Genomic DNA, 25,447 nt, shown 5'->3' on the forward strand with positions numbered 1-25,447 from the left:
ATGCAATGGTGTTAATTTTCCAAAGTTTACCAGATTCTGGGAAGGTCCGATAAGACTAGAAAGTAACAAATTAAACCCCTTTAGTCCGGAAGGGAGGGAGGTAGGAACAGGAGGCTATAGACCAGTTAGCTTGACATATGTGGTTGGGAAGTAGAATCAATCATTTAAAAGGATATAGCTGGGCACTTAAAAAAATTTAAGGTAATCAGGAAGAGTCAGCATGGTTTTATGAAAGGGAAGTCATGTTTTAGCAATGTATCTGAGTTCTTTGGAGGAGCAACATGTAACAAATACATGTAACAAAAACAGAATAGGGTGACACAGTGGTTAGCACTGCTGCCTCACAGCGCCAGGGGCCCGGGTTCAATTTCAGCCTTGGGTGACTGTCTGTGTGGAGTTTGCACTTTCTCCCCATGTCTGCGTGGGTTTCCTCCAGGTGCTCTGGTTTCCTCCCACAGTCCACAGATTTGCAGATTATATGGATTGGCCGTGTTAAAATTGACCCAAAGGTTAGGTGAGGTTACAGCAATACTGCAAGGCACCCTATGTCTCATGGTATTTTGTGCTGTGGATAAAGGGGAGCCTGTAGATATACTGCATTTGAATTTCCAGAAAGCAATTGATAAGGTGCCGCATCAAAGATTATCGCAGAAAATAAAAATTCACAGTGAAAGGGGTAACATATTAGCCTGGATTGAAGATTGGCAGAAAACAGAATGTATGCACAAATGGATCTTTGTCTGATTGGCAGGATGTGACGAGAGCAGTTCTGTAGGGGTCTGTATTGGGGGGCCTCAACATTTTGCAATTTACATCAAAAGTGTTCTCTCTTTCTCTGCCCCCCACACACAGACACTGCAAGGAGTTTGTAGATCGATATAAATAGGTTATGTGAGTGGCCAAAGATCTGTGAAACCACATCTTGACTATTGTGTGCAATTTTGATCTCCTTATTTAAACAAGGATGTAAATGAATTGGAGGGGATTCAAAAGTGGTTTACTAGATTGATACCTGAAATGAGTAGGTTGTCTTCTGAAATAGGTTGGACAGGTTCAGCATGTTTCCACTGCAGTCCAGACAAGTGAGGGGTGAATTGATGTGTCTAAGATCCGGAATGTTGGAGACTCCCGGTGGAGTAATGTATGGGGCAGATGCGGCCGTTTGGCTCCCGCTGGAGTACTGTACTTTTTGTCCCTTTTCTTAGTACCACGGATTGTTTACTCTCGAAGCCCACATAATTATTATAATAATGATCTTGTATGACTGAAATGCCTCCAGAAATTAGGGAAAAGAAGGCTGCAAGCAGAAATTCGTTGACTGGAGTCCGAGGCCTCTCTGAGCTCATCGGCAGTAAAATGGCAGAGCCAGTTTCGGCGCAGGAACACTGTGCCTTTAAGTGGGAAGGCCATTCCATCAGGTTCTATCAGGACATGGGTGGGAAGCTGGCAAAGAAGAGGGCAGCATTCAATGTAGTCAAGGCAGCCCTGTAAGTGGAGTCTGGGTCGGTTTGGTCTACCCAGCTCGGCTCAGAGTAACTTTGGAGGGAAACGATGATTTCTACGACGCGCTGGGAGAGGCGGACTCTTTCGTCAAAAAATACAAGTTGGTTGCAGTGTAATTGTGTTTGAGGTTCTGTTCACGGGCATGTTGAATTGTTACATTGTTGGGAGTTTCATGTTTTATACTTTTGTTCTTGTTGGCAGTTTTTATTCAGATTTGAGGTTTTGCACTATGTGGGGTTCTGTTTGTTATGAAAATATATAGTGTCCTTTTGGAGTGCAAGGTACACGGGGTTTGGGTATTTTGTTTACAATCATTTTTCTTTATCTCCAGTTGGAAGCCTCCCTGCTAACTTAAGAGTTAGCTAGCAGGAGTGGGTTTGAAGTGTTTGGTGCAGCTCATTATATGCTTTCAGGTCATGAGTTTAGAGTTCTTGTTTTGTTTGGGTTTGTTAGACGTATTAGTTTAGTAGTTTTTGTTTGCCTCGCTTCTATTTGTATTTGGACTTGGGTGTGGTTGTATTCAAGGGCGATGGAGGGGGGGAGGAGGTAGTTTGCTGACGGTGTCTAGATTTTTCTTTGTTCAGTCTGTTGACTTGGTTGGGTGGACATGCTTGGTTATACCTGTTTTAAGCCTCCCTTGTAATCCCTCTTGGTGGAAATGGCTGACTGGATTGAGGTGGGGTGGGAGACCCCCAATTCGCTTAGTTGGCTGGAATGTTAGGGGCTTCAATCACCCAGTGAAAAGATTGAGGGTATTTGCCCACCGTAAGAGTTTAAACTCCTTTTGTGAATCCAGCACGAGTTTGTAGAACCAAATAGAAAGTGACTTTATTTACGACAATATGTACACAGGGCCAGTAGTTCACTTCTGGTTCCCTCTCTAGCCTGTACCACACTGGCCACCTCTATTTATACAGCTGCATTGCTAATGATCCCCCACCCCTCCCCCCCCGCTTCATTGGGGGAGCTCATATTCCACAAGGAACACGAGGTAACCAATTGTCCCCAGCTAATAGGATCCGGGCATGTTATAACATTTTTCCAATGTAGTGTTTTTGCAAGAGACCCATTTGTGGGTCAGGGACCAAACTAGGCTGTGCAAGGGATGGGTAGGGCAGGTCTTTCATTTGTGTTTCGAAGGTAGAGCCAGGGGTGTGGCGGGTTTAATTGATAAAAGGGTTCAGTTCTCTGCCTCTTAAGATTTTGGCCGACCCCAATGGTAGATACGTTATTGTCTGTGGCTCCCCAGTGAACACCCCGGTTGTTATGGTTATTTACGCCCCGAACTGGGTGATACTAATTTTATTAATATCCTGCTGGCCTCCCTTCCCAATTTAGACTCGCTTCAGCTTCTTTTAAGTGGGACCTGAACTGTGTTTTGGATCCTAGATTGAATCATTCCATGGTTAAATCTCTTGCTCCATCGGGAGTGGCCAGGACTTGTTGTCTTTCATGTTGCAGATGGGGGGTAGATCTTTGCCGCTTCTTCCACCCAAGCGAGAATTTTTTTTTTTCCGTATGTTCATCAGGTATATTCGCAGATTGACTTTTTTGGTGTAGATGGGTCTCTCCTCCCTTCAGTGGTGGTGGCTGAGTACTCAGCGATTGTTATTTCGGACCATGCCCTGCACTTTGTTGATTTGGTGCCAGAATCTGGTCCCACCCAACGTCCACCATGGAGGTTAGAAACAACACTATTAGCAGATAAGAGACTTGGTGAGCGAAACCGTCACTTCAAACTGGGCCCCACCCTGGCCATCTCCGACCACCTCGATCAATCAAGGATTGTCTTGATTTAACTCCGTTCTCCATCGTCAAAATGTAACCATGACCTTCCAGTTCAATCACATCAGGATCAAATAATTATGGGTTGTTCATCCTGATGTTAATAAAGGATTAAAAGATGAGTGATGCCAGAGCTTGTGAAAATGCAGCCGCTCCTGCGCTCACGTCACATGACTTCCGAGGGCACTGTTTTAAAGTTAGGGCTCACCCTTGTAGGACAGGGATGAAGAGAAATGTTTTCTTTTAAAGGGAACTCTCTGCTTCATGTTTCCAGTCTTGGTCAACCTGCAGCCATGTCTCTATTATAATAATAATAATAATAATAATCACTTATTGTCACAAGTAGGCTTCAATGAAGTTACTGTGAAAAGCCCCTAGTCGCCTCATTCCGGCGCCTGTTCGGGGAGGTTGGCACGGGAATTGAACCCGCGCTGCTGGCATTGTTCTGCATTGCAAGCCAGCTATTTAGCCCACTGTGTTAAACCAGCCCCTAATATCAATTAGATCGTATCTGTTTACTTCTATTTGTGCCATCAATTAATCTATAGGGAGGCACGGAACATCCTGCCCTCCGAGGTTGTTTACCCTGCCTGTTGAATTGAGAACATGGGGGTGCAGTCTCAGGATAAGGGGCCGACCATTTTTGTGGGAGATGAGGGGGGATTTCCTCACCCGGAGGGTTGTTTATTATTGGCAATCTGTACCCAAGGGGGTTGTGGATTCTCGCATTTGAATATTTTTGAGGCCGAGATAGACAGATCTGTGATCTCGTACAGTGACGAGGCATATGGGGAGTTGATGGGAAAGTGGCTGTTGAGTGGAGTTGAGGATTGCGGCCGATCATTGAATAGTGGAGCAGGCCGAGGGGCTTCTGCTCGTTTTTCTCCTGTTCTCTCAAAATCTCCCCCTTCCCATGTTGCATGACTGTGACATTTTCTTTCAATTTCTCACGCTAGACATCCTGCAGATTGTAAATGGTTTAGTAGGTTGTGCCAAATTAGAAACATTTTTGTGCTGTTGGACTGATGCCCACAAGTAATTGAATTAAGGTTGCTCAACCTCATCATACGGTACCGTTATGTTCAGAAACCTTTTTATCTTGAGACCTGTTGGGCGGGATTCTCCACTCCCACGCCGGTTGGGAGAATCGCCTGGGCCGCCAAAATTTCCGGGGACGCCGGTCCGACGCCCTCCCACGATTCTCCCAAGCGGCGGGAACGGCCCGGTCGAGTTTCGCAGGCCGGAGAATCGCCGGAGACACCGCAAATGGCGATTCTCTGGCACCCCCGCTATTCTGAGGCCCGGATGGGCCGAGCAGCCAGGCCAAAATGGCGGGTTCCCCCCGGCGCCGTCCACACCTGGTCACTGCAGCCGTGAGCGGTGCGTGAACGCTGGGGGGGGGGCAGCCTGCGCGGGGGGTGGGGGGGCGAGGGGGGATCCTGCACCGGGCTTTACCTGAAATGTGGGGTGGCCCGCGATCGGTGCTCACCGATCGTCGGGCCGTCCTCTCTGAAGGAGGACCTCCTTCCTTCCACGGCCCCGCAAGATCCGTCCCCCATCTTCTTGCCGGGCGGACTTGGAGAGGACGGCAACCACGCATGCGCGGTTTGGCGCCAGCCACCCCGCGCATGCGCGGATGACGCCCGTTATGCAGCGCCGGCTGCGTCATTTATGCGGCACCGCTTTTACGCGGGCGACAAGGCCTGGCGCGTGTAGATGACGCAGCCCCGATCCTGGCCCATTGTCAGGGCCTGAATCGGTCGGGACCGGGGCCGTTCCGCGCCGTCGTGAACCTCGACGGCGTTCACGACGGCGCGGCCACTTCGGCGTGGGAGTGGAGAATCGCGCCAGTGTCTTTGGTTTTGAATGCACATCCCAAAATTTAAAGATCTGCCCATCAAAGTGTGCCATTCAATTCTCCAGCTTTTTTGCATGGCACCAGGAACCACATTAGCAGTACTGGCTGGTAAAAATTAAATGCAAGTTACAACACGGAATCAGATCATTCAGCCCAAACAGAAACCGTGTCAGCATTTACCTATCTCATAAGCAAATAGTTTTTATCACGTTTAATATATATGCTTCCAATCCCTTCAACACCTTTTCCTTCATCCACTTATGCAATCTAATTGTGAACATTGGCTTTGTTTCTGCCTTGCCTACCAACTCTGGAAGTGAATTCCACAGCCTCACAACTCTGTGTGGATTTTGCTCAGCTAACAGGAAATCCTAGCAATCAGTTGCGAAGCCCAGTGGGCAGGAAGACCCATGTTCATCAAAGTCCTCTCGGCTGTCAGTCTTTCTGAGTCTGTAAATTTACTACTGGGTCACAGCTGGCTGTGTGAGACCCATTCCGCACAGTTTATGATGCCACCGCAGTAAAGGATCCAGGCTTGTTTATACCACTGTGTACAATTGATGGCGGGTGACTGGTTTGCGGTTATGTGAACAAAGAACAAAGAACAAAGAAATGTACAGCACAGGAACAGGCCCTTCGGCCCTCCAAGCCCGTGCCGACCATACTGCCCGACTAAACTACAATCTTCTACACTTCCTGGGTCCGTATCCTTCCATTCCCATCCTATTCATATATTTGTCAAGATGCCCCTTAAATGTCCCTATCGTCCCTGCCTCCACTACCTCCTCCGGTAGTGAGTTCCAGGCACCCACTACCCTCTGCGTAAAAAACTTGCCTCGTACATCTACTCTAAACTTTGCCCCTCTCACCTTAAACCTATGCCCCCTAGTAATTGACCCCTCTACCCTGGGGAAAAGCCTCTGACTATCCACTCTGTCTATGCCCCTCATAATTTTGTATACCTCTATCAGGTCGCCCCTCAACCTCCTTCGTTCCAGTGAGAACAAACCGAGTTTATTCAATCGCTCCTCATAGCTTATGCCCTCCATACCAGGCAACATTCTGGTAAATCTCTTCTGCACCCTCTCTAAAGCCTCCACATCCTTCTGGTAGTGTGGCGACCAGAATTGAACACTATACTCCAAGTGTGGCCTAACTAAGGTTCTATACAGCTGCAACATGACTTGCCAATTCTTATACTCAATGCCCCGGCCAATGAAGGCAAGCATGCCGTATGCCTTCTTGACTACCTTCTCCACCTGTGTAGCCCCTTTCAGTGATCTGTGGACCTGTACTCCTAGATCTCTTTGACTTTCAATACTCTTGAGGGTTCTACCATTCACTGTATATTCCCTACCTGCATTAGCCCTTCCAAAATGCATTACCTCACATTTGTCCAGGTTAAACTCCATCTGCCATCTCTCCGCCCAAGTCTCCAGACAATCTAAATCCTGCTGTATCCTCAGACAGTCCTCATCGCTATCCGCAATTCCACCAACCTTTGTGTCGTCTGCAAACTTACTAATCAGACCAGTTACATTTTCCTCCAAATCATTTATATATACTACAAAGAGCAAAGGTCCCAGCACTGATCCCTGTGGAACACCACTGGTCACAGCCCTCCAATTAGAAAAGCATCCCTCCATTGCTACCCTCTGCCTTCTATGGCCTAGCCAGTTCTGTATCCACCTTGCCAGTTCACCCCTGATCCCGTGTGACTTCACCTTTTGTACTAGTCTACCATGAGGGACCTTGTCAAAGGCCTTACTGAAGTCCATACTGAAGCATGAACACCTGGAGTGTGACTGGCCATCAAATGAGTCCCATTTAGTTGGACCCAAGATGCTTGTTTCACACTGGTACTAAATGTACTTTTAGGTTTTTTGTTAATGAAAGTGTAACCATGTTGGCAAACGTATGGTTTACCTGCCATTAGTTGCAAGTGTAAAGATTTTACTAGGGGTTGAAAATTGCACTTGATGGTTGAAAAGTAAAGGGTGAAATGGGATTTTCTCACTTTCGGCATTGAGAATCATATAGTTGAATGGGGTAAAAGAAATGAGGAAAAGCAGGATACATTTCACCACAATCACCACCTCCTCCAGGAGTTCCTGGCAATTGCAATACACCTTAAATATAATGGAAGTACAAATAGCTGAACCTTGAAGTGAATCCTACTCCCTTCATAATGAGTCATATTTGCTTACTTTACCAACAGTAGAAATTAAACTTTCAATTTTTTTTTGTTGGCATTGTGTCAATATAATGGCATCTTCCTTATCACTCGTCTTCCACTTTACCTCTGTTGCTGGCTTCATGGAGAACCTATTTAATGTACAGTAACATGAAGATTGTATAATGGTATCTGGAGATCTTGTATACCAATATATTCGTTGCTATGCAACATACCTCTATTAAAGTGTAACTGTATGAATCCACTTGTTTTAAGTGAAGTACATGATTGATAGTGCTGTCCCTTCTGTAATTGCAAAATGTTGGTGCGAATGGAATTGGATATTGGCTGTGATAAATGTGAATGACATTTCAGTGTTGTATACAAATTTGAGGGAAGTCATAAACTAGAATTGCAGAAACTGCTTAGTGATTATTAGTGTTGTTTGTGAGGTTAATGTTTTGAAAATAAACATGTATCTCTATCCCTATGTGGTTCTCTCGCTCTCCTCGCTTTATCTAACCCTATATCTCTCGCTCTCTCTCTCTCCTCGCTCTTTATGTATTATATATAATGTTTGCGGAAGGGGGAGGAAAGCAAAGTTAATGGATTGTATATTCAATCACTGATATCCACCAGGCTCTTCTGACTTGATTATATTTGTCACTTATTTCCTATGTGTTATTCTTAACCTTATCGGGCTCATGGTGTAACTAGATTTCTACAGCTGCAGATCACCGCTTCCGGTGAATTTAATTTTCCTATCTGTAAATTGAGTGGAATAGTTATAGAGTTCTCTTGTTCCCAATATTATTGATTCTGAATATTGTTCATGTCCCTGTAAATATTGTATACATGTGGGATTGCTCTGCATGTACCAAATACGGACCTCAATTGTTAGCCAACCTGAGCTTTCTAATATTTAACCAGAAGACATAAATTCACTCATTTTATTTGGAGGATGAAACATTGAATGGCTGTTCCAACAAATTCAGCATAAAAGTTTTTTTTTTTAACAGCACAGAATAAATGAAGGACAAACTTTCCCACTCAGTTGAAATAGTGCTGTATGATTTTTTTTTTTTTTTTTGAAGGACCTGTTTTAGTTGGAGCCTGATAGATTCTGTTTGAATCTTTTTTGCAGATTACAAGGTGCTCAACTATCATTGACACAATGGCGATATAACCGAAGGGGCAGCTGCTCCCACAGACATTAAAAAAAACACATTCCCAACCCCCATTAACAGCTGGCCTGCTGGAAAGGCGAATAACAAAAGGGGAATAAGAAGCCAGGTGGAAATTGTATTATTTGAAAAAGGCTTTGCTGTTCCTTAAATCTATTGTTTTATTCATACAGATCAAATCATATTTCTGGTGAAAGTGCTTCTTTATTCTTCAGGATAGCATAACAGATATAGGAATAATGTGCTACAATTTACATTTAAACAACCATCTTAAAAGTTTACACTTGACTATTCCGATTCCTTATAGAATGAGGTTAATAAAGCCAAAACTATTCCATGGTAAATTCATTTAATTTAAACTGAGTACTTTCTCTTTAGTTTCAATATGCACTCCTTGATATAAAATCCACAATTTTCTTCCGTTTCTTCTCTTCTGAAGGTATGAACCTTCTAACATACAGTAAATGTACATGCTCGCGTGCAGTTCCTTGGCTTCTGGCAATTTCAATAAACTGTCAAGTCTTTTGCGAGTGTGTGAGCCTAGATTTGAGTTATTTGACTGTGGGTCATATCGTGAACGTATTTTATACAGATGCATTTTGCAGTCTGAGTCACTGGCTAGCAGTCAGGGGCCTGTCGTGTCTTTCCCCTCCCTCATCAAGGGTGCTGAGGCCAAGGTAACATCCCACAGTCCCTCCTTTCAGCTGTGATTGACAATTGTGATGCATTTACTTGTGGAGTAATTTGCAAAGTGACATTTTGTGGCCTTATACAAGATTAAAATTTACTCTGTAAAAATTGTTTGCTCAAACTTATATAATCGTTCTCAAATATGAGTGAAAAGAAATCCTGTTCTGTTTAATTTCTGTTTGACTCTACTTTCCTGATCTTTGAGGTAATGTGCTCGAGTTTATTTAGAACTGTTGCTAGTGGAATTGCTTCCAGTTGAGAAAGGAGCCATCTGTTACGGTGCAGCTGCTCTGTTTCAGACCATGTATTGGTGATACAGCCACTCCGTGAATACATTATGCAGTGAATACACAGAATTACACACTGCAAAGCCCAGGGAGATGGTCTGATTTTGCCCAACAATAGGTATTCCTTTTCAATAAAACAAAAATACACAGTAGGAGTGTTTACCCCCTTTTTTTTTTTTTTGAAGACAGGGCATACTGCCGAAGTATTTTCTTTTCGCTGGTCATGCAACATCTGTTGTCGTCTTGAGGAAGATTGGATCAGTGATTTGATATTTGCGGGCTGTGTCTCCTGTTGGTTGACCTTGTTACTGGTCTGTAACTTAGATTAAAAGTCGAGGCTACACTTCACTGAACTGTTGAAATGGTTTAAAGAAGTCCTCATGCTCTATTTTGGACCCACTGGAGCTGAAATATTGTATTCATTGCACAGTGAGGAGATATTGTAAAATATTGGGTCGCCAATGAAAGACAATTTACAGATCCAGAAGTAAACTAGCCTTGTCTAATGACAGGGATCCAACGATATTCTAAGTCAGGTGAATACACAGTAACCAAAATATATAGGTGATTATTGTAACAAATGTATTACAATAGCTTTAACCATCATAAGATGATGCAACTTTCTGGTTCAATATGTGTTTGGTATCTCGCAGAGTACACAATTAACATGATTCCGAACAAACTCTAGCTTATTAGGCACTGCACATTTTGCACTTAAATCGAGCATAAATGCCAGTGAATGTGAATCAACTTGCCTTTGACATAGTAATCCAGCACGTTTACTGTGTCTGGTCTCCTTATTAGTATCAAATTCTTTCTATTATTTCATGAAATTGTTTGATACATCTCCAGTGATCAAAATAATACTCTTGTTCTCTGAGAAAAGGGTTGAAAACTAGTTCCACGTGTGCCTGTGTTACGTACATTGTGCCTTCCACACAATGTGAGATTTTCATTTTAGCGAGCAGTAACTTTGCACGGTAATCAGCAGCAATTTCAGTAGAGCAAGGTGGGGGGCGGGCGGGGGGGGGGGGCGAAGGCACACATAAAGAGCGCGAGGGACAAGCAGGAGAGACAAAGTCGCAAGGGACAGATCCGTGGGTAAACTAAACCCCAAACCAAACAGTAAATAAACACTTGTAAATGCATGTTTTGGCCTTGTTGGGGAATGTAGAATATGTATGCCGACTAAGTGGGGTCACGGCCATAATTGTAGTGAATATATTTGCTTGTGAATATATATGTGGGTTTTTGGCGCAGTTTTGTAATTTATGCATTGTTGGATATAAAATATGAAAACTCAATAAAAACACCTTTTTTAAAAAAAAAAAGTAATTTCCTGAGTGCATTGTCAAGTCACACCCTAATTGCAATTATTTTTTATTGTGTCTTTGCTTCTTCACATACAGTTGTAAATGAAATTCAGAAAGTCAAACACCTGTTAATTGTAGCATTGATACACTGGGAACTAAATAGTAATTTGTCCTATATTGCAGTGAATTGACAAAGAAAATAAGTATTTCACGGAAATGCCTTTTTAAGATGATCAGTTAACTTGGATTAATTGATGGGTCACATTCGGCGTAACGTGTTCTCGCAATCAAGCGCTATTTAGACTATTCCAGTAGTTCTTTTGCTCGCAGCTTTAAGAAATTAGCACCGTTTCATTATTTCAGACTGCCTTTTAAAAGCAACACCACGCTCTGTCCAAAGAGAGATGATCATGAGCAAATGCCACCCTGGTTACTTGTATTCAGATTTCTATTTGGCACCTAATTTGGTTAGGTGGATTGGCCATGCTAAATTGCCCTTGTGTCCAAAAAGGTTAGATGGGGTTATTGGGTTATGGGGATCGGGTGGAAGTGAGGGCTTAAGTGGGTTGGTGCAGACTCGATGGGCCGAATGGCCTCCTTCTGCACTGTATGTTCTATGTATCAATCAGCATTACGTTATCGGCCATTTCACAAGCTAAGTTTGCACTGCAAAATAAAATGTTGTCACATTAGCTATTATAAACAAAAAATATGAAGCATACCTCTGATAAATCTGTTTCCCAAAGCCAAAGTTTTCACTGTAACAAAAAGCCATAATAAGGTTTAAAAAGAAACTCTATTGATTGTGCATTTGGACATGTTTCTAACAAATACCTGGGAAACTATTTTTACTATAGTAGCACTAAATGGCTGAAATGTACAGGTAGTAGTCTTTTTAGTTAAATTAATATTTGGTATCCTATTGTAGCTGGTGACATTAGTTGGCTTTTAAGTGGCCAACAGAATAAGCTGTCTAAGATGAAGAAACCAAAAATTTGAGAATATTTGCAAAACAAAAGTGGGTGTTGTCAATATTATTCCTCCTTTTAACTTTTGTTTAAAAGTGTGCAACCATTTGAAATCATCTTTCCACAGCAAAAACGTCATGGCATCAATTTTCTCTTGTTCTAAATGCAGTTGACTCCTTCCTGCCACCCCTAGTACCAAAGTGTAACCTATGGTACATTTGACTTTGAAGACAACATTGTATGATAAATTTAGATATCAAAAAAGTGGGGACGGGTATGGAGATGTTCGCTCTGCACCCCCTCACTTTGTGGCATTCTCAAATCTACACTTTTGAAGTATTTGTAATTGGCTCCACCTTTTAATTTATCAATTTGACACTCTCTTTTCACTTCTACAATTTTTTCCAGGTACATTTTGAACAATTTAAAGAGGCATTAATCTTTATCTTGTCAACTACCATTGAAGGGAATTTCTCAGGAGATGACGGTTATCAAGCACTAGGTAGGTGGAAGAAAGCAACTGTAATTTTAGAGTTATATGATGCATCTTAGTAAGATGCACACAGATTTTCTAATGCAGTGAAATCATGAAACAAAATCTTCCACGCGATTGATTTAAGTGCAATTTTCAAAGTCTGTTGCCTTCAAAAAGGCAAATATTGGAAAGCTCAAGAGCAGAACACAATTTCTTACTGCTACCCTTCAGTTGTATACTTCAGTGGCAGAATATGGTCCCTGTTCTCTGTACAAGCAAGTGCTTTTTACCCCAAGGACATAATTTAACAAAGCATGACAATTTTTTTGTAATAGGTGCTGCAGTGTCTACACTTGGTTTGTATGAAGGAACACTGCACCACAGCACTTGCATAATTTATAATCACATTCTGACAGCAGGTGGTTCTCTGATTAATAGAGATGATTCCTTCACTGTGACTAGGCAATTGTACATGAGAGTGATCGAGGGAATTAGTGCTTTTGTGTTCCTTTAAGCTGTAGGAGTGGACAGCAGTGTTGCTGTGCTACAGCCATACTGTTTGATCCTGCTTGTAATTGAAGATGTAAATTTTGCACGGCTTGCATATAAACAGAATCATTAATTTTCAGGAACGCATTGCCCGTTCGCTTCTACTTTTTCCGTTTCAGTATTTATTCAATTCTGTTTTAAATTGTTTTTGCCTCACTTTGAATAGCCAAGATGGTAGAGTTTAATTTTCCCCGAGAAAGTTGCTGAACGGCTGCCACCTCCGGGTGAACCCTACCATTGACCCTCTGGCGAACTTTATTTTCTCAAGACTGAGAAACCCCGGCCTCTTTCGCCCACTGAACTCCCAGCTCTTCCGACACTCCAAAGATCGCCACCTCTGGAATCGGCACCACCCGTGTTTTGAGTACCGTGTGCATTGTCTTAACGAAACCCTGCCAGAACCCATGAAGCTTCGGGCATGCCCAGAACATGTGCACATGGTTTGCTGGGCTTCCCGCCCACCTTGCACACCTGTCCTCTATCCTGAAAAACTTGCTCATCCGGGCCACTGTCACGTGTGCCCAGTGGACTACCTTGAATTGTATCAGGCTAAGCCTGGCACATGATGAGGATGTATTAACCCTGCTTAGGGCATCGCCCACAGACCCGCCTCTGTCTCTCCTCCTAGCTCGTCCTCCCACTTGCCCTTAAGCTCCTCCACTGGTGTTTCCTCCGCATCCCACAGCTCCTGGAAAATATCTGATACCTTCCCCTCTCCCACCCAGGATGAAATGTATATTTTAACGTATTCACTTCCAAGGATTATTTTCATTCTTTGACCATTTTGCAACCAATGGAAACAACTTTTTAAATTTATTCTTCAAAATTGTGAAAATGCCTAATACGGCCATCCTTAACCTAATCTGTTCCAAGGAGCGCAGCTGTAATTTTTCAACCTTTTTCCTCAGAACTATGAACTCTTCGTCAACCCATGTTTCTGTATCCATTCCATGGCTCTAATATAAATTTGTCTTGCAATGGGGTGTCCAGAACTGTAAGCAGTACTCCAAATGTGGCCTGTTCTTGGCGACGTACTGCTGCATTGTTCCTTACAGTTTACAATGCCCTTAATTTGTTACCATCAGCAAATTACGATATAATCCATTTTGTGCCTATGCCCAAATTATTACTTTCTGTTCCCTAGCTAGATTTCTATCAATTTGGCTGCAGTCCCTTTGATACCATGCATCTTAATTTTCTTAATGGAGTCTTTGATGTGACAGTTTACAACTTACTTTCTTGGGGTCTGTCTGCAATCTCCACTGCATTTTCTTTATCTATACACTCTGACTTCTTCAAGATATTCAGTTCAATCCTCTCAAAACCATGCAGGCTGTCCCTATTAATCCATGCTCTTATAAGTATTAATTTGTTATAGACTCTTGAAGTTTACCCAGAGTCAAAATAAGACTAATTGGCCTCTAGCCCTTGACTAATTCCTTTCCTTTTTCTTATCATAAGTGTAATCTTTTCCACTCCCCAGTCCTTTGGCAGTATTCATGTTTCCAAACCATTTGGAAGACTACTTTTCATGTTTTCACTTCCTAACCTGCCTCTGTGTTTCAAGATGTATGATTGGTAGGCCTGAGGACCTTGCTGCTTTTAGTCCCATTCACATTTAATAGTTTTCTTTCTAATAGTTACTTTTACCGCCACTTCCAAACCTAAGGACAAAAATGTGTGAACCATTCCATCATTCCTGTACTTTCAAGTACATGATGGTCTTGGAATATTTCAAGTCTTTCCATCCATCCTTTGACTATTGTTTGACTTGATCTAATAATAACCGTTGGCATCGTCTTTACAACGTTTTTATGTTCCTTCCCAGCCTTCAAATCTTTGCCGGTTACTTTATATCTACTATATGTATTTTGCACATTTTTTCTCCTGTATTTCCCCGCTCTGTTTATTAAAAACCTCCCTTTTTATCTTCAGTGGTCTCTTTTTATTCTTATTCATAAAACCTCAGCATTTCACAGCTATCATTTCCACTAGTAATGTAACTTATTGATTTCTTATTTGAATGTTCCCATATTGCTGGTTCTTTGTTCATTCATTTATAGTGTTTTGGGGTTAGCCTGAAGAGTCATCTACCTAGAGGTTATACTCATTAATCAGCATGGTAAATTCTGGCTTCTAAAAAGTTTCTGAAAGTGCGTTCCATCATATTTATGGTGATGGTAAAGGTGGGGCTGGAGAGAGTTTTTTTTTAAATCAAAGTTTGCTTTATTCTATGCACCTGATGCCTGGGTATGTTTGTATAAGTGCTGTGTTTGTATTTTTCCTACTCTCCGGCTCACTGAGCAATTTACCAAATAAGGTAAGATGATGCTCTACTGCTTTTAGTTCCTGATAGAAGATATACGAGTGTTCCCCAGTGACTTGTTTTCCCTTGCTCAATCTTCTCCCACCTTTTCTAATGGCTTGAACTCGGTGGTTTCACCTGTTAACATGACTGAGACCAATACCTCGTTATTTTGGGGTGCAACGTATTGGTTCTACTAAATATCATGATATTACTGCATTTGATTCTTTAAAAATTTTGCTCTGTCTGTATGAAAACTATATGAAAACAAATCACTGATTTTAACCTCCTCCTAGCTGAAACCTGACAATGCAGTCCCTCTGTGCAGGGACAGCTTGACTCAGGTGTGTTGCTAGGTGATGCCTGGTAACTAAACAATAGCTATTGGGAATAGTCATTGAAACATGTAATGTATTTGTATTAACCAGTTCCAGATTTGTTGCCTTTTCCTATGCATTTAACGTACATTTGAAATATTGCAAGCCAGGTTTACAAGGCTTTGGTTCCCAATAGTTCCATGTTTGCATTACCAAACCAATTGGTGTGGTGTCCAAGTGAGAGACACTAAATAAATCTTACACAGGCTGTATTCAATATTATGCCAGATTCTGAAATTCTGCACATTGTTTTTCATACAAAGATGGGGGGCTGAATTATCCTCTGGGCTCAGGGAAAGTTGGGTGGTGAGAACACAATGTGCGCCCCTTGTGGTTACAAAGTGCAAGCCCGAGCCATATATCACCATTCCTTCGCTTTGCTATGTCAAAATCCTAGAATTCCCTCCCTAGCAGCAGAGTGGATGTCTCCTCACCTAGGTGACTGCAAAGGTTCAAGAAGGCAGCTCGCGACCACCTTCTCAAGAACAATTAAGGATGGACAACAATGAATGTGTGTGTGTGTGTGTGTGGTGGAGCGGGCTGGTTGAAAGGCCCGTTCCGGCTCTCCAACACTGTATTTCAGCTCCCAACAGTGTTTAAAGGATCCCCAAATCTCACCCCTCACTCCCCGCCCATACCTTCTCAGATTACCCATGCCACCCTTATGCTTCTTAAATATCCTGCTCAGCGACTTCCGGGTGGGGCGATGACCAGCTGAGTCGCACGTTTCGGCAGCTCCCGTTGGAACGGACTTTTGGGCTCTTAATAGGAGCCCCAACGGCAATTTAAACGGCCAAAAACACTGCGGTAAACCAGAAGGGGATCCCCCCGGACACGCATGGATAAGGGAGAGGATAGCGGCCGGATTGCAGAGGATCCTCTGGAGCAGCGGCAAGGAAGGGGAGCTCAAAGCAAGATGGCGTCGGAAGGTGGCCGTTTGTTATGGGGCCCGGACCAACAAGAGTTCCTGCGGCGCTCTGTGGAAGAGCTGAAGAAGGAGTTGAAGAAGGAGTTGAAGAAGGAGCTGTTGGCCCCGATATTACAGGCGATTGAAGGGCTAAAGGAGGAGCAGAGGACCCAAGAGCAGGAGCTTCGGGTCGTGAAGGCAAAGACTGCTGAAAACTAAGGTGAAATACAGGGCCTGGTGGTGAAGACCGAGACGCACGAGGCACAGCACAAAAGGTGTGTGGAAAGGTTGGAAGTACTGGAGAATAATTCGAGGAGGAAGAATTTAAGAGTCCTGGGTCTTCCCGAAGGCGCAGAAGGGGCGGACGTCGGGACATATGTGAGCACGATGCTTCACTCGCTAATGGGATCGGAGGCCCCGACGGGCCCTTTAGAGGTGGAGGGAGCTTATCGAGTTCTGGCGCGAAGACCGAAGGCTGGAGAAATACCTCGAGCTATAGTGGTGAGGTTTCTCCGCTACAATGACAGAGACGGTCCTCAGATGGGCGAAGAAAACTCGGAGCTGTAGGTGGGAGAACGCGGTGATCCGCGTATACCAGGATTGGAGTGCGGAGGTGGCGAGAAGGAGGGCAAGCTTTAATCGGGCTAAGGCGGTGCTTCACAAAAAGAAGATCCAGTTTGGAATGTTTCAACCGGCGAGATTGTGGGTCACACACCAAGGGAAGCACCACTACTTTGAGACGGCAGAAGAGGCGTGGACGAGAAGCTGGAATAGTCTGGCGAGAGAAAGAGCTTTTGGGACAAAGTGGTGGGGTGATTATGTGGGGCGAGAAAAGGGGGGGGGGGGATGATTTTTCAATTTGTTAATTTTGTGATCCTGTAACTTTTCTCTCTTCCCCATGTTGGGGGGGGGGGGCGGGTAGTATGAGGAACTGTGGGCGCCGGCCATTAGGGGTGGGGCCGAGTGGGAAACGCGGGCTTTGTTCCCGCGCTATGGTAATTATGGCGGGAACAGGGACGCAGGAAGGAGGGGGCCTCGCACAGTGGGGGCCGAGGGCAAGGGGGGAAGCAGAGGTCAGCCAGAGTTTGCTGACTTCTGGGAGAAACATGGAGGGGTGCAACTACGCTAGAGGGGGATCTGGGGGAGGGGGGGGGTTAACTGGGTTGCTGCTGCTAAGGAGAAGGGGAGCTGTTATGGGATGGGGTGGTCGAGGCGGGAGGGTGCCGTCGGGGGGGTATACGGGTACGTGGGAACCGGGTGAGGAGCTGGGTTAAAAAAGGGGATGGCTAGTCGACAAGGGGGGGGGGGTAAAGAGCCCCCCAACCCGGCTGATCACGTGGAACGTGAGAGGGCTGAACGGGCCGATTAAAAGGGCACGGGTACTCGCACGCCTAAAGAAATTAAAGGCAGATGTGGTTATGTTGCAGGAGACGCATCTGAAACTGATAGACCAGGTCAGACTACGTAAAGGATGGATGGGGCAGGTGTTTCATTCGGGTTTAGATGCGAAGAACAGGGGGGTGGCTATCTTAGTGGGGAAACGGGTACTGTTTGAGGCAAAGACCATAGTGGCGGATAGAGGGGGTAGATATGTGATGGTGAGTGGCAGATTGCAAGGGGAGGCGGTGGTTCTGGTGAACGTATACGCCCCGAACTGGGATGATGCAAATTTTATGAGGCATATCTTGGGACGTATCCCGGACCTGGAGGCGGGAAAGTTGGTAATGGGGGGAGACTTCAATACGGTGCTTGATCCAGGGCTGGACCGATCGAGGTCCAGGACCGGGAGGAGGTCGGCAGCGGCCAGGGTGCTCAAGGACTTCCTGGAACAGATGGGAGGGGTAGACCCCTGGAGATTTATTAGGCCTAGGAGTAAGGAGTTCTCATTTTTCTCCCATGTTCACAAAGTATACTCACGGATAGACTTTTTTGTCTTGGGAAGGGCACTGATTCCAAAGGTGACGGGGACGGAATATACGGCCATAGCCATTTCGGACCACGCTCCACATTGGGTAGACCTGGAGGTAGGAGAGGAAAAAGAACAGCACCCACTCTGGAGAATGGATATGGGCTCATTGGCGGATGAGGGGGTATGTTTAAGGGTGAGGGGGTGCATCGAAAGGTACTTGGAGCTTAATGACAATGGAGAGGTTCAGGTGGGAGTGGTCTGGGAGGCGTTGAAGGCGGTGGTCAGAGGGCAACTGATATCCATAAGGGCACATAAAGGGAAGCAAGAGGGTAAAGAAAGGGAGCGATTGTTGAAAGAACTTTTGAGGGTGGACAGGCAATATGCGGAGGCACCGGAGGAGGGACTGTACAGGGAAAGACAAAGGCTACATGTGGAATTTGACCTGCTGACCACTGGTAAGGCAGAGGCACAGTGGAGGAGGGCACAGGGTGTACAGTATGAGTATGGAGAGAAGGCGAATCGGCTACTGGCCCACCAATTGAGGAAGAGGGGAGCAGCGAGGGAGATATGTGGGGTGAGAGATGATGAGGGAGAGATGGAACGGGGAGCGGAGAGAGTGAACGGAGTGTTCAAGGCATTTTATGAGAGGTTATATAAGGCTCAGCCCCCGGAAGGGAAGGAGGGAATGATGTGTTTCTTGGATCAGCTGGACTTCCCTAAGGTGGAGGAGCAGGAGAGGGCGGGACTGGGAGCACAGATTGAGATGGAGGAGGTGGTAAAAGGGATTGGGAGCATGCAGGCGGGGAAGGCCCTGGGACCGGACGGATTCCCGGTGGAATTTTATAGGAAATATATGGACCTACTGGCCCCGCTTTTGACGAGAACCTTTAATGAGGCCAGGGAAAGGGGGCAGCTGCCCCCGACTATGTCGGAGACAACAATATCGCTCCTTTTGAAGAAGGAAAAAGACCCGCTGCAGTGTGGGTCCTACAGGCCCATTTCCCTTTTAAATGTAGATGCGAAGCTCCTGGCCAAGGTGATGGCGACGAGGATAGAGGACTGTGTCCCGGGGGTGGTCCACGAGGATCAAACTGGGTTCGTTAAGGGGAGACAGCTGAACACGAACATACGGAGGTTGCTAGGGGTAATGATGATGCCCCAACCAGAGGGGGAGGCGGAGATAGTGGTGGCGATGGACGCCGAGAAAGCATTCGACAGAGTGGAATGGGATTATCTGTGGGAGGTGCTGAGGAGATTTGGTTTTGGAGAAGGGTTTATTGGATGGGTACAGCTGCTGTATAGGGCCCCGGTGGCGAGCGTGGTCACGAACAGACAGAGGTCTGACTACTTCCGTCTTCATAGAGGGACGAGGCAGGGGTGTCCCCTGTCTCCGTTACTGTTTGCATTGGCAATTGAGCCCCTGGCCATAGCACTAAGGGGCTCCAGGAAGTGGAGGGGAGTACTCCGGGGAGGAGAAGAACACCGGGTATCTTTGTATGCAGATGATTTATTGCTGTATGTTGCGGACCCAGTGGAGGGGATGCCTGAGATAATGCAGACACTCAGGGAGTTTGGGGAATTTTCGGGGTACAAATTGAATATGGGGAAGAGTGAGTTGTTTGTGGTGCATCCGGGGGAGCAGAGCAGGGGAATAGATGACTTACCGCTGAGGAAGGTAACAAGATATTTCCAGTACTTAGGGATTCAGATAGCCAGGAGTTGGGGAACCTTACATAGGCTTAATTTAACAAGATTGGTGGAACAGATGGAGGAGGGTTTTAAGAGATGGGACATGGTGCCCCTGTCACTGGTGGGTAGGGTGCAGGCGGTCAAAATGGTAGTCCTCCCGAGATTCCTTTTTGTGTTTCAGTGCCTTCCGGTGATGGTCACGAAGGCTTTCTTCAAGAAAATTGAGAAAAGTGTCATGAGTTTTGTGTGGGCCGGGAAAACCCCGAGAGTGAGGAGGGGAGAATGGATGGGGGATTTGGAGCATGGCAGAGAGCTGGGGTTGTGCAACTGAGAGATCTGTTCGTAAACGGGACGTTTGCGAGTCTGGGAGCGCTGGCGGAAAAATATGGGTTGCCCCAAGGGAATGAATTTCGATACATGCAACTGAGGGCTTTTGCGAGGCAGCAGGTGAGAGAATTCCCGCAGCTCCCGACGCAGGAGATTCAGGATAGAGTGATCTCAGGGACATGGGTGGGGGATGGTAGGGTGTTGGATATATACAGGGAAATAAGGGACGAGGGGGAGATCATGGTGGATGAGCTGAAGGGGAAATGGGAAGAAGAGCTGGGGGAAGAGATTGAGGAGGGGCTGCGGGCTGATGCCCTACGTAGGGTAAACTCGTCGTCCTCGTGCGCCAGGCTAAGCCTGATACAATTCAAGGTTTTACACAGGGCGCATATGACCGGAGCAAGGCTCAGTAAATTTTTCGGGGTAGAGGATAGGTGTGGGAGATGCTCGAGAAGCCCAGCAAACCACACCCACATGTTTTGGTCATGTCCGGCACTGCAGGGGTTCTAGGTGGGGGTGGCGAAGGTGGTGGGGGTCCGGGTCGAGCCAGGCTGGGGGTTGGCTATATTCGGGGTTGCAGAAGAGCCGGGAGTGCAGGAGGCGAAAGAGGCTGATGTCTTGGCCTTTGCGTCCCTAGTAGCCCAGCGAAGGATATTGCTTATGTGGAAGGAAGGGTGGGTCCTCAGGGGTGTTTTTGTATAGATATTTGTACTAGGTTATGTATAATGGATTGTTTGATTTTATTTTTGGAGAGTTATTATTTTTGTTATGGCAGTTGCCATTTAGTTTATATATTATTTATTTATTTGTTAAAACGGCCACTGTTATTTATAATGTTTTATTGTTGTAAAAAGGAAAACCTTTCTATATTTTTTTAAATATCCTGCTCAGCCACTCACTCCGATGCACTCACTCACCCACATGCACTTGCACTATGTACAGTCCTCTGATTCAATGCAATATCGTTGGAAATGATTTTACATGCCTTTGCAAAGAAAATAAACCTCACGCCATCAAGCATAAGCTTCCATATCATTGATACTGAAAAATATGCAAAAAACTTTTTATAATACTTGTAACCTATTTAACTGTGTCAACACACTAGAAAACAGACCAATGGGACAATCTTTTATTATAGCTTCTTGAAATTGTCATTAATTCTCAGCTGAATGGAACACCTGTTGGAACAGGAGCTGCTCAATTCCATTTCAAATCAGGGGGTGTCGTTCAATCAATGTAACAAAGCAGCTGGTTCGACTTTTTTTCAAATGTCAAATGCTGTAACTCTGTAACTCCTGTCGTCAGCCGGAAAGGCATCTGGAAGTGTTTTGAATGTGCACTTGGCCCACACGGTGGCCACTGGTGCACACACAACTCTTCTCGAAGCCTTTCTGGTTGGCAACAAGTTTTCTGAATCTGGGGACTCCAGTGAGTTTGTTTTGCACTTCTTCCATTTCCCGCAAGTACTGCAGGCTTGTCCCACATCATTATAGTCTTTAAAGTGAACTGTTTATTCTGTCTTTGTTCTTGAACCTATTATCTTGGCTTATTACCCACTCCTGTTTATACAAAAGAACAGAGCTATGCAATTTATATGCAACTAATCTTCCATGGCAAATAGATCATCAGACTCTGTGATGGGCTAATGGCTCGTCCGAATGACAATGGATCTTGGGTGGATCACCCTGGCTGAACCGGAGCATCCTGTGTATTCCCACTAATGAGGTTAAGTCTCAAAGGGACAAGGTAACTCAGGCTGTGGGCGTATCCCTCTGATTCTGCTGCTAACAGTAATTACTTTCATTTTGTTTAACCCCTAAATTGCCTGCTATATCTTTTATTTCTGGACCCAAGTTCCTAATATCTGATGTGTTGGGTGCTCTGGATCCGTGGAACACATACAGGCCACCAACACTTAAAATAATGGAACACTATTTTATTAAGTCAGAAACTGTTGAACATGCTTTCACTGTGGGCTAACACGATATTAGATTGAACTAAAGACCTATGCCTTGTCCTAACCAGTCCATGCACTCAGCACATGGTGAAGATCTGTGCTGCAAGCTGTAAGCTCTGTCCTACTAGGAGGCTGCAGCTCGAATGAGCTGGAACTCTGATGCCCTCTGTCTTTATAGTGCGTGTGCTCTAACTGGTGATTGGCTGCGGTGTTGTGTGTGTTGATTGGTCCCGCTGTGTGTCCATCAGTGTGTGTGTATCTGCACCATGGTGTATATTATGACAATATCTTCCTATCATGACACCGTGCACTAGCCCAGGGTGTCATAACAGAGGCTCATCACTCCTCGACCACTTCTGACATACTCCTCCGACTACCTGAGGCCTGCTCCATCACACTCTCCAGCAGCTGCCCCAGCGAATGTGAAGTGTTACGTCTACTCGGGTAGTGGGTATTAATTGAAGATTAACTGTTCATATATATAGGAGCAGACAGAGAGGGGTTGTTGGTATAATATGCTATGTGTGCCTTTGTCAATAAAAGCTTGTATGTGTATAAAGGCTAGGCTACAATGTCCCATCATTTACCACCTGACTATCTTAATTCTAACACCAAGGGGAGAACAGTGTGATTCTGCTGAACAAAGGGGCAATTTTTTTATTAAAGTAGAAGTCCATTTAATCACAAACATTCTAATCTAACAAGTATTCTAATCTTAGAATTTACAATGAATGGTCCTAAACAGCATTCTTTTGCTTCAAAACATATTTATGGGTTAAAAAAAATGATGTGGCCCATTTTAAGTTATTCATCAGAAAGACCCTTTAGATCCAACCCATTTAATCATCATTCCTAACTGTTTCTTAAATTATTCCAGTTTTGCTCTTCAACCTAGACAGAAATCTATTTCGTGTGTTGACGACTCTTTGTTTGAGGAACTGCTTCATGTTAGATCTAAATTTGTCTTAATCTAGTTTGAATCTGTGCCCCTTGTTATGTTGCCATGGATTATCTTACGGTCACGTTTTCCCTTTCCTCTGCTGAATATGATTTTTCATACCTTTCTGTAAAGTCACACCTTTGTCTGCTGTTCTCCTAAGCTGTAACGGGGGGGTTCCTCCACCACCTCAAAATGCAGTCTTTTGATGTAAGCGGCCAGTGTTTTGGTTCCTTTCTGAAGCACCTCGAGGGCAATCACAGGAATACTTTGATAGCCAAGCTTGAACCTGCCTTAGACCATAACTTCAGCCCCAAGGGAGGATGTTTCACTGCAGATAAAGCTGAATCCTAACGTGTCTCGGTCAATTAATTGCATCGGAGTATGCATATGAAAGGAGAGAGTAAAAATGGCAGCTTGGAGCAAGTTCTTTGATCCCACATTTATCCAGAATCCACTTTATTAATAGATACCTAATTAATATTTTATAAAGAATATTGGAGGATGTAGAAATGATATTGGTGTCATGGTTAAGGTACCATGTAGGAAACTAGGGATGTAATCACTGGGACAGAGGAATTTAGTGAAACATCAAATGAAAGTATTTGAAATTTAAAAAGAGATTTGCGTGAGTAATGGATATATTAGAAAGGGGCATATATTTACCATTATCGCAGGAAGGGAGAGGTTAAACATATTTATTTGCTGACTTCATCCACGACTGGCATTGTTTGGGACAGTCTTCGGCGCAGTTCTGAATATAGAAACACTCCTTTTGTTGATATGTATGTGCTGCTGGCAGAATTAACTAGGGATCTAGTGTATTCTATGTAACCTCTTGGACAATGGGACATGGTGGTCAGTACCCCAAAGTACCATGTTATAACTTGCATGGCCTAGAGTGGAAACTATAAGGAATGGCTGACTCAGTTATCAATTCATTTCAGGCGGAGCTAATTTTAGCTTGAGCACAATCCTCCAGGATCGTACTGAGAAAGGATAGGTCTTACTTTCTGTGTTCATTAAATTTAACATCGCAATATGGGTTACACTTGTGATGTACATGGTGTTTCCAAATCCTCCTCCTTTTTGGTTCAGAACTCCTAGGCATGCAATTGAGGGATTCCTCTATTCCATCCGCAGGGTCCAGGAGCAAGCTATGAGGTGAATCAGTGGCAAAAAAAGAGGAGTGGCTATAAGGAGAGGGAGCTCTGGTGTATACAGGTTGAGAATGCTAGCGAGGAAGTCATTCTCACAGTTAGTACCCGGTTTGCTGAAGCCCCTTACCTGAAAACCTAGATTCCTCAAATAGTGAAGAGTAAGCATGACCTGCAGCATGGGACATGAATGTCTAAAACATCAAGGGGGCTGCCACAAATCAAGCTTCCTTATGTAGATTTTTCATAACGTGGAAAGCAGGTTCCTGATATAGTACTGGATATGGAAATTCTGAGGTTTGTTACTGCATTGCATATTGACTGAAAATAAAAACACATCGCCATATCCATTGCTCGGTGACTATTATGATTGGGTTCAAGAAAGACAATGGGCAGAATTTAACAGATGGTGGGGTTTCCTGTTCCATCGTCATAAACAGTCAGCAGGAAACCCGCTGCCACTCCTGATGGCTGCCCCATGGTCATTTCATTCTCTGAGGAGCATTCATTCGCTGGAGGCAGGCTTTTTGCCCCCATCCGGGGAGAACATCCCACCTTTGAGAGCTGCCAGCCATTAGAAAGACCAACCGCGCTCTAGTCCCAGCAGTGGGCATGAGAGCATCCAGCCCCAGCAAAGAAGGTCCATATGTGTTTAGGCTTATTATTAAGTATCTCTGGTCATTCTTGTAGGATTCCAAATCGGAGAAGACTGTAAAATGATAGCAACGACCCTATGGACATTCATACGTGCCAGCCTATAATTACTACAATTGTGCAGCATAGTAATGTAACCTTAGGCTGAGACTGGTACAGTGGGGAGATGGTGCTGTCATCGCAGAATAAATAATGGTGCTACAAAAAACTGTCCCAGTGCAGCATTCATGGAAGGAGGCAGAGGAAGACTTTAAACTGGGCAGTTCATTAATTTAAATTCATGATGCCTGCCCTAAGGTGCTTAGAAACTGAAAGTCATATTGAATTCAATGGACGTGATGATTTGTGGGCTAACATTGGAGGAATTAACATGCAAGTAGCTAGATTAAATCGGTTACAAATGTCCTTCAGGGAGGACTTGTCAGGTCTGATCTACAGATGAC

At 44.6% G+C, this 25,447-nt stretch overlaps 1 protein-coding gene across 3 annotated transcripts in view; it reads left to right on the forward strand.

Annotated features, from left to right (window-relative positions):
• The window catches only part of nin (ninein (GSK3B interacting protein)), a 205,002-nt gene that overhangs the window by 50,667 nt on the left and 128,888 nt on the right, over positions 1 to 25,447 (forward strand). For all 3 annotated transcript variants that reach the window (XM_072489779.1, XM_072489781.1, XM_072489778.1), the window contains exon 3: positions 12,170 to 12,263. In XM_072489779.1, the coding sequence (XP_072345880.1) occupies positions 12,170 to 12,263 (94 nt within the window). The remainder of the gene's footprint in view (positions 1 to 12,169; positions 12,264 to 25,447) is intronic.

Source organism: Scyliorhinus torazame, chromosome 2 (assembly GCF_047496885.1).
Source record: "Scyliorhinus torazame isolate Kashiwa2021f chromosome 2, sScyTor2.1, whole genome shotgun sequence".
NCBI classification, from domain to species: Eukaryota; Metazoa; Chordata; class Chondrichthyes; order Carcharhiniformes; family Scyliorhinidae; genus Scyliorhinus; species Scyliorhinus torazame.